The sequence below is a fragment of the Ictidomys tridecemlineatus genome, chromosome 4 (genome assembly GCF_052094955.1).
Source record: "Ictidomys tridecemlineatus isolate mIctTri1 chromosome 4, mIctTri1.hap1, whole genome shotgun sequence".
Lineage (NCBI taxonomy): Eukaryota > Metazoa > Chordata > Mammalia > Rodentia > Sciuridae > Ictidomys > Ictidomys tridecemlineatus.
In genome coordinates this window covers 76,270,297-76,280,021 of record NC_135480.1, presented here as the reverse complement: position 1 = coordinate 76,280,021, position 9,725 = coordinate 76,270,297, and the positions used below count along the sequence as shown (strand labels likewise).

Genomic DNA, 9,725 nt, shown 5'->3' with positions numbered 1-9,725 from the left:
TTTTTAATTTTTTATTATGAGACAGGATCTCAATAAACTCCTTATTTTAAAAAAATATATTATTCACTTAAGGTTAGAAGCATAAATTCAACTGTTTGTAGTTTCAGAAGATGGAAGTTGAACCCAGCAGTGCTAAAGTCAAGCCATCTTCAAGTGAATTATGCTTAATTTTAATTGTCTTTTACAAAAGTCCATCTATGGCTAGAGAGGCAGAGATCATAGACATTTGGCATAAAGATTAACTCTCTCTATGTTTGTTACCATCATTGAGTCAGAGAGACAAAAAAAACAGAGAGAGAGAGAGAGTGAGAGAGAGAGAGAGAGAGAGAGAGAGATCTTAGATGGGCATCTGGAAAAATCAGCTAATGTAAGTAAGTCTAGAATCATCCTGGTCTCAAAATAAATACCTTTAACAGGCTGGGGATGAAGCCTAGTGGCAAAGCAACACTGGGACCAGTTTCCAATACCCTAAACAAACAAAAAATAATAATCAAACAATTAAGAACAAGAAAAATAATTGAGAATGGGAAAAATACTGAAGAATACTTCTGATGCTTTATTTGAAATAGAATCATTCTTTACTCTTCTAACATGCTGATTTCTATTACTTCATCTTTCTTAGTACAATATAGCTCTGTGTGTGTGTGTGTGTGTGTGTGTGTGTGTATCTTTTTGTTTTCTTATCTGCAATTAAAAATATCAATCCATCAGATTTAGGGCAGATTTTTCTCTTTATGAAATTACCTATGACACTTGGGTTTTATAAAAAACATATCTTTGGTAGATGCCAAAGAAACACAAACTGAATGAGCTTCACAGTTTACATCTATTGCACTGTCAAGCTCCATCTCAGTTTATAACAAAAGAAAGTCCTAAACTTAATTCTGCCACAGGTCTGCTTTTGGTTAACTAAATATTTTTTTAATTGACTAGAAAAAATTCACCCAAAATTTAGTGCAGGTTTGAGGAGGCTTATTTCCTTAATACTTTTGATGATGCTCTACCACTGAACTACATTTCCATAGCTGAGGTCAAATGCATATACCATCATGCCAAAATATTTTTTCCACTGTTGGTTCAGTGGAAAAGAGCACCAAAACAAGAGAGAGAAAGAGACAGAGAGAGAGAGAGAGAGAGAGAGAGAGAGAGAGAGAGAGAGAGAGAGAGAGAGAAGAAGAAGAAGGAGGAGGAGGAGGAGGAGGAGGAGGAGGAGGAGGAGGAAGTAACTGAAAAGCAAGAAATAAAAATAAATCAGAGATTTCAAACTTTAAATATCAGTAGAGGAATTCAAACTTTCAAACTTTAAACATCAGTAGAGGAAGAAATCATTTTTTAATTGAGATATTGTTGTTTTTAAAGTAAGTATTATTTAATAAAATAATTTTTCAGTTAAAATGTCTCTTTGCAAACCCAAGTCATGGGAACTTTCTCGTGTCTGACCCCAAATCTCATCAAAGTTGTTTACTCTATTGTATGAATCTAATCACTGTGATTAGATTCTATTGTTTATTCTATTGTATGAATCTAATCACTGTGATCTCATAGTATGATTCACCACTTTTAGAAGAGGTAACCTATAGTGGGTGTGGTTTTAGGTGAGTTCCAGGTATTTAAGGAGGGTGTTTCTCTGGAGAATGCTTTTTCCTCTAAGGTACCTCTAAGGAGCAGACTGAATTCTCAGCTACTGAGCTTTAGAGACCTGAGTGTTACTGACACAGTGATACAGACAAATTTTACTTACTTCCAGACCTGAGTTTTCTTAGAGCAGACTCTGGTGAGTGGAAATTAGAATAAAGCCTTTTAAGTTTACTTTCTTTCCTAAGAATTGTTTGAATTTACTTTTCAACTTAATTGGGCTTTGTCCAAGTAAAAAATCTAGTTTGTTTTTTCTGTTTTATATATACTCTGTGTATGTGAGTGTGTATACGTACATGTATATACATATATAATTAGACTGTTTGTAAAATATTGGTTTCTGCTAAGTGATCTGAGTAATTTTTATTCTATTACCTTGTGTTTTATTTGATTTTACAGGTATGAAATGGAATATTTCTTCAGTTTTATAAATTTTAGAATCCATAAATTGCTTAAAATATTCAGTATATTTTATGCATGTAATAGTTTTTATGCACATCAATTTAGATTTTTTTTCTTAGTGGATACTAGATATTGAATTCAGAAGCACTCATCCATTGAGCCATATCACCAGCCATATTTTGTATTTTATTTAGAGATAAGGTCCTATTGAATTGCTTAGTGCCTCCTTTGCTGAGGCAAGCTTTGAACTCTCCATGCTCTGTCCTCAGGCTTCAGAGCCACTGGGATAAAGGCATGTGCCACCATGATTGGCTTAGAATTTTAAGATCTAGATTTGATTGTAAAACCCTTGATGTGGAAGTCCTATTTGCTATCCCTTTAAAATCTCAAATTTTCAAACTAGATTTGAAAAGTAGTCCAGTAGATGAAACAGACTTGTAGAAGTTTCCAAGTGAGAAATTTGATCACTAGAGAAAAGTAGTAGAAATTAGAGGAATTGATCATGCTTCACCATGATCAATGATCTCTAAACTGTATCTCTAAACTGAAGGGTAGTCTCTGGAGAAGAAAGCACCATTGTTAATTTATGCTCTCTCTCTCTCTCTCTCTCTCTCTCTCTCTCTCTCTCTCTCTCTCTCTCTCTCTCTCTCTCTCTCTCTTCTCACTATTTTTTTTTATACTGGGGATTGAACCCAGGGCTAATGTTCCCCTGTTTTGATGTGGTCTCAATAAGGTACCTAGGCTGGCCTTGAATTTGGTTTCCTTTTGCCTCAGACTTTCCAGTAGCTGGGATAGTAGGCATGTGCCACTGCACTGGGCTCTCTAGTTGAATTTGTTATAAATAACAATGGGTTAATTGTTGCTGATAACTACTGTAGCATGCATACTCATCATCTCATTATATAAAGGCACTCTGATGGTAAGAACTGATTCTGGTAAATATTATTTTCTTTAATAAGAAGTAATAAAAATTTATTTTTTATTTTTTTTTTATTTCCACTTCAGTCCTGGGGCTAAAACTCTGGATATTACAAGTCCTGGGCAAGTGCTCTACTACTGATTACATCCCCAGTATTACATTCTAATTTTCAATTTAAAAACTTAATTTATTTATTTATTAGTAATAAGGATTGAACACAGGATGGCTCTACAACTGAGTTACATCCTCAACCCCTTTTTTAATTTTTTATTATGAGACAGGATCTCAATAAACTCCTTATTTTAAAAAAATATATTATTCACTTAAGGTTAGAAGCATAAATTCAACTGTTTGTAGTTTCAGAAGATGGAAGTTGAACCCAGCAGTGCTAAAGTCAAGCCAACTTCAAGTGAATTATTCTTAATTTTAATTGTCTTTTACAAAAGTCTATGTATGTGTACAGAGGCAGAGATCATAGACATTTGGCATAAAGATTAACTGTCTCTATGTTTGTTACCATCATTGAGTCAGAGAGACAAAAAAAAAACAGAGAGAGAGAGAGAGAGAGAGAGAGAGAGAGAGAGAGAGAGAGAGAGAGAGAGAGAGAGAGAGAGAGAGAGAGAGAGATATATCTTAGATGGGCATCTGGAAAAATCAGCTAATGTAAGTAAGTCTAGAATCATCCTAAAACTTCTTTGTCCCAATATTACACTTGCCCAAATGAATAAGAAAGTTGATTTTTTTAAAAAACTAAAGACCATGTTGATCTCATTTTGTCATTTGTGTCATAGAGGAAACTCAGCCTGCATATCCAGGTTTGTCTTACAAAAAGTTAATGAAAGATTAGGCATGACTCAAGTAAACAATCAGAACTGACCAAAGTCTTTCTATGGTTTTTATACCATCATCAAGACACAAGAAAAACACTCTCTCTTTTCCCTCTTTCCTTTTACTCCATCCTCTATATTTTTGGTTTCAGAAACATGGATTCCCATGTCTTGCAAGACTTCCAGAGTGAACTCACATGCTCCATTTGCATGAATTACTTCATAGAACCTGTCACCATAGACTGTGGACATACCTATTGCCGACCCTGCCTCTTTCTCTGCTGGGAAGAAGCCCAAATGCCAATTTGCTGCCCTGAGTGCAAAGAAATAGTAGAGAATTCAGACTTCAGGACCAACATCATGCTCAAGAAGCTGGCTTCTCTTGCCAGACAGGCCACACCTCCCTCTGACAGCAGGTCTGGGGAGCAGCTCTGCAGGACACATGGGGAGAAAAAGTGGCTCTTCTGTGAGGTAGACAAGAGCCTGCTCTGTTCACCCTGCTCTGACTTACCAGAACATGCAGTTCACAGCTACAGCCCAGTGGCATGGGCAGCAGAAGAGTACAGGGTGAGTGATGGGCCTGAAGTAACTTAGAACCTGTAGGGTGCAGATCAAAGAGAGAAATTAAGAACCATGATAATCAGGCAGTTGAGAATGCAGATGGTAGATGTGGTGATGTTTCAGTGTAAATCATAACAGGTAAACATGCTGTTTAAATGTTGATCAATTCGACGCTATAATCATAATGTTCATTTCCTGCTCACGAAGGACATTTCCACTAGAAACATTGTCTAAATGACAGAGCATGATGGCTATGCCAATAATCCTAGCTATTCAGCAAACTAAGTTAGGAGGATCCCAAATTTGAGGCCAAACTGGGCAACCTAGAAAGACACAGTTCTTCTTTCATTTGTTTAAGGGTCTGAGATATAGCTCAGAGGTAAATTCTTGCCTATTTTGTAGGAAACATTGGCTTCAATCTCCAGTATTATAAAATAAATAAAGAAGTAAATATATGTCCAAATATGTGGAATTGGGGCACCAGTACAGCAGATGGCTAGTACTAGGAACATGGGCTTCTTTTACTGAAGGATGGATCCTTACATAGTGAGGTTATGTAAAAATTACTTTCTCAGGAAATTGATTGTATTATCTAATATATAGATTCCTTTCAAAATCTTTTATTCTTTGCTTCAAATATCTAAAATAGTAAAATCAATTTAGACTAATTTGTAAAAATCTGACTCTTTTAAACTAAATATTACTGTATTATCAAGCACTATTTATTCCATTACACAAAATATGAAACCTAAAAAACTATCTTCCCTTATAACTCAAGCCTAGGATTATGTTGCAGGAAAAACTGCTAAAGAAAATGGATCCTTTATGGCTAATGACTCAGGATATTCAAGATAATCTAAATGAAGAAATTAATAAATGTCAGTCCTTTGTGGTAAGTTTGAAAATGTTTTCATTATTCTAATTAAAATGTTGCTAATTCATTATGCTAATTAAAATGTTGCTGTCAGATAAATTGGAGTTGATATTGAAGAATAGTGTTTTCATCTCAAAAAAAAAGCAGTGATTTCTAGTAATAGTATGAATACACTGGCCAACACAAGCTAAGATGAAGAATACAAGTATACGGGCGTGAATGAGGCATGACTGGTATTCTTTGTCCAACTTTTGAGGTTTGGATAAATCTTCCCAGACACTGAGGATAAGACAGTATTGCACTAGTTAGTTGGAAGGAGAGGAGAGATATAGATTTTTAACTATGGGCAATGTGGAGGTTCTTTTTTTAATGTTTCATACAGTGTGTTTATAAATATTGAAAAATATTTAGAAGAATCAGACAAGGGAACAAAAGAAAAGGAGGAAGATTCAGATAAAAGAGGAAACAATGCATTAAGAACTCTTAAAAGACATCATAGGGAGATAGCCTGGGACCCCCTCAGACATTGTTTTAAATAGGAGAGAGGCAAGAAACAGAGAAAAAAATGCTAGATAGGATTAGTAAATATTTAAGACACTGTGTGAGCATGAGACAAAATGTATTTGAAATATTTGCTTGATGCTAAGACAATAATATTTGAAGCTTTAAAAAAGTTTTTGAATGTAATCTTTTTAAATGAATATCTCTACAGGACTATGTAGTCTTAAGGAAGAACATGATCCAAGTTCAATATCAGATGATGCATAACTTTCTCCTGGAGGAGGAGCGATTTCAACTGAAGACACTAGAAAGAGAAGCACAGGAGATTTTTCAACAACTCAGAGACAGTGAAATCAGAATGGCCCAACACAGGGAAAGGCTGAAGGAAATGTACAGGGAGCTGACTGACATGTGCCATAAGCCTGACATGGAGTTGCTCCAGGTGACCAGGGAGGGTCCATCCTTAGAGAGAGGAATTCTTGTCTGGGCAATGTTGCCTGCAGAGCCCACTGTGTTCAGCTGAGTGACAGGAGCTCCTTTACACCCATCATTGTCCAATCACTTGTTTCCCTATATTCTGGTAAACTTGAGAGATTGTAAGTCTTGCAGAAGGTAAATGAGACAAAATCTTGTGTCACTAAGATGAGTATAAACACAGAGAAATTATCCAAAAACTCAGTAATCAGAGGAAAGTTAATTTTGTTGAGGAAATATTCAGTTTATGTTTCCCAACTCCATCATTACCCTCTGTTCTGTACAAAAGCAGATGAGGCTTTTCCCCTCTAATAAGCATGTACAGACGTTGTTGATCAATTTCAGTGCACTATTTTTCAAATAGCTCACTGTTAATTGTAACTGTCAGAGGGGATCAGATCTCTCCTGGGACTAAGACTGGGAGATGAGTGACACAGGAACCTAGGTCCTGTTGAATCACTGCACAGACCCTTTCTAAGCTCCATCCTTCACCAAGTCTGTCTTCCATGTTTAATGTGGGCTTTGGTATTACCATAAACTCAGGTGACTTTTCAGAGGAAAATGAGAAAAAAAAAATGTCACACACACACACACACACACACACACACACACACACACCAAAGGACCATAGTACCAGAGAGGATACAGAAGGACACATTATTAATACTATCTCTATCTTTTTTTCCTTTTAGGACTTAGGGGACATATTTGAAAGGTGAGCTTTAAGTAATAATCTATGGTTTATGAGAAAGTTTTTTTTCTTGAAGAATAGAAATTTTATGTTTTCAGATATTAACACCTTTGTGGATATTATTTTTGAAAAGAGGCTCTGAGGTAATATGTAACTTGGTTTCAAAAATGTCCTTATGTGGCTGAATTCAACCATAGCTAAGAATGATTTGGTGTTCTGGGCTTTGTTTCACCCATTCCTTCTATCTTCTCCAGCCCAGTCCATATAAACATTACTAAGGAGATTTTCATAATGTATCCAAGAAAAGGATTCAATTCTAGTGAGGTAGAAGGTAAACAAGATAGGAAAGAGTAATACTTATTGGGATGGGAAAGGGTGGGGGATTCATTACCATCAGTAACAATGACCAGATCCCATTTCATCATGGCACACAGCACATGTTCAGAGGGGAAGGGCTGCCTGAGAACCCTCAAGATCAGTGCTTCCAGGCTGTACTAGATACCCTCCATGGGCAGAGATGATCAGAGTCACTGGTTCAAGGAACCTTCCCCTTTAGAAACCAATGACTATATCATTGTTGACCTCTGTGGACCAAAGTCCCAAAAGTTGAACAGTCTGCTTTCTCCAAGATATCCAAGATCTTTGCATTTTCCAAGGTTGATTCAGGAATGAAACTCAGTGTTTTTTAAGTTGGATAATGTTTGAGATGAATAAGAAGACTGAATTTTAGTATACTAAATTTAGAAGAAAAGTATCATACAATCCCGAGAGAGTTGAATAAAATGTACACCTAATTCACCAACATGGGTAATTTTAACAACATCTTGGATTAAAAGTGGTATCTTTGTAATGATTTTTTGTGTGACCTTGGTTTTGAAAGTGTAACTGGTATCATTCTTTCCAGAATCAAGTTGCTGGAGATGGAGAACCCCAAGCCAGTGAACCCAGAGCTCTCTTCATTACACATCACTGGAATCTTGGATATGCTGAACAACTTCCGAGGTAAGTGTGAGCCTTTGGCACTCAGGTTCAAATTTTTTACTAGAGTCCTCAAATAAAAGGCTTCACATTTTTAATATTCTGATGTGAAAACTTTATCTTTTTGCCTTGTCTAGTCACAATACAATGACCAAGACCACACTTGTTAACTTATAGCTCAGATACATATTCTAGTTCTAATACAGACAGTACAAGAAAAGGAACATTATTGATGTTTGGAGAGTTATTAAGCAATACAATGTTTACTTCTCAGAGCAGCCATTAATATTTTGTGTTTTTTCAGTTTATTCTAATGTGATATTGGTTGCTTTTAATCTATTCTATATTCCAAGTACATTTATGATATGCAATGGGCAAACAATAACTACTATTTATAAAATACAAGTTTTATTGAGCAGAAAAAGACTAAATTTCCCATAAATAGAACAATTTAATACCATCAGATGGATTTCAAAAGAACTGAAAGGTAAGTGACCTGTAAACATGACCCAGCCATGTTTGTGCATCACTAGAGAGCAGGTCTAGATATCAGAAGGCTGGAACCCAAGTTAGATTGGATTCATGGTCTCAACAGATCATATAAGTCCAAGGTTCTTTTCTGTCAAGTGTGCAGATGCTGCTTTCTGCCAAATTATTTGGTGTTTGATAATGAAACAGGCACAATCATAGCAAAGTAGTGTCTATTTATTAATGGTATCAATAACAATTCAAGAAGAGATTTCTACTAAAAAAAGAAAAGAAAAGTAAAAAGACTTTTTGTGTGTGTGACCTGAAACAAACCATCTGAAAGCTGAAATTACATTACCCCTTCACTCAACAAGGAGTACCTTCTGTTTTCTTTTATTTAGCATTACAATTTAAAGATTTCTGGGTGCTAAAGAGGGCATAGGAAACTTTCTCCATACATGAGTTTGAACTCTCTCTGCTCCCTACTGTTCCTTAGAAGAGGGGCAAATAAAGAGATTGATTAGGTAGACAGTTTTTGTCCAAGACATGCAAATGCTCTTTACTGATATGATTTTTGTTTTGTTTCGTTTTGTTTTTGTGCAGTGAATAATGGAAATATTCAAGGATGGGCCAATTGCTATATGAGCCTTTCTCATGAAGATAGAAATAAGATATTTGGAGATGATGGTGGAACTAAAGATCCCCAGACAGTTGAGAGTTACGTTATATGGAGTGCTGAGGGATTTACCTCTGGTAGACACTACTGGGAGGTGGATGTGGGGAACACCTCCAACTGGATTCTGGGCGTCTGTAAAGATTTTGTGACAAGTGACACTTTTGATTGTGAGAAAGCATTTCTCCTATTTTCCTTAAAGAAGAACAACCACTGTAGGCTCTCCACCAACTCCCCACCCTTAACTCAGTATGTACAAAGACCTGAGGGTCGGGTTGGGGTATTTCTAGATTATGACAATGAAATTATGAGCTTCTATGATGTTCACCGATGTTCCCTCATATACAGTTTCTCTCTTCCCTTCTTGACCTCCCCTCTGAATCCTTTTCTTTTCCTTGATTCTCCATAAAATTTAGTTTTTCCTGGGCATGGTGTCACATGTCTATAATACTAGCTACACAGGAAGTTGAGACAGGAGGGACACAAGTTTTGAGGACAGACTGGTCATTTTAAAGAGAGTAAAAATGGGGAAGGGGTGTGTAGCCTTGTAGTAGAGTCCTTGTCTAGTATGTGTGAGGCTCTGGGTTCTTTCCATAATACTGAAAAAAGAAAAAAATGAAAATTTTAAAACAAAATAAGAATTAATTGGTGAATGTCCATATCTGAAGAAACTGTGTTCTTGGGACTACCTCATGTCATGTTACCATTCTACACATAATATC

At 36.0% G+C, this 9,725-nt stretch overlaps 1 protein-coding gene across 1 annotated transcript; it reads left to right on the top strand.

The window, feature by feature from the left end:
* The first annotated feature begins 3,939 nt into the window (after nucleotides 1–3,939).
* On the top strand, nucleotides 3,940–9,412 carry LOC101961522 (tripartite motif-containing protein 64C). Its single transcript, XM_078044945.1, has 6 exons — nucleotides 3,940–4,368; nucleotides 5,141–5,236; nucleotides 5,931–6,161; nucleotides 6,886–6,908; nucleotides 7,789–7,886; nucleotides 8,934–9,412. The coding sequence occupies exons 1-6, from the start codon at nucleotides 3,940–3,942 to the stop codon at nucleotides 9,410–9,412; spliced, it is 1,356 nt and encodes a 451-aa protein (XP_077901071.1).
* The last annotated feature ends 313 nt before the right edge of the window (nucleotides 9,413–9,725 follow it).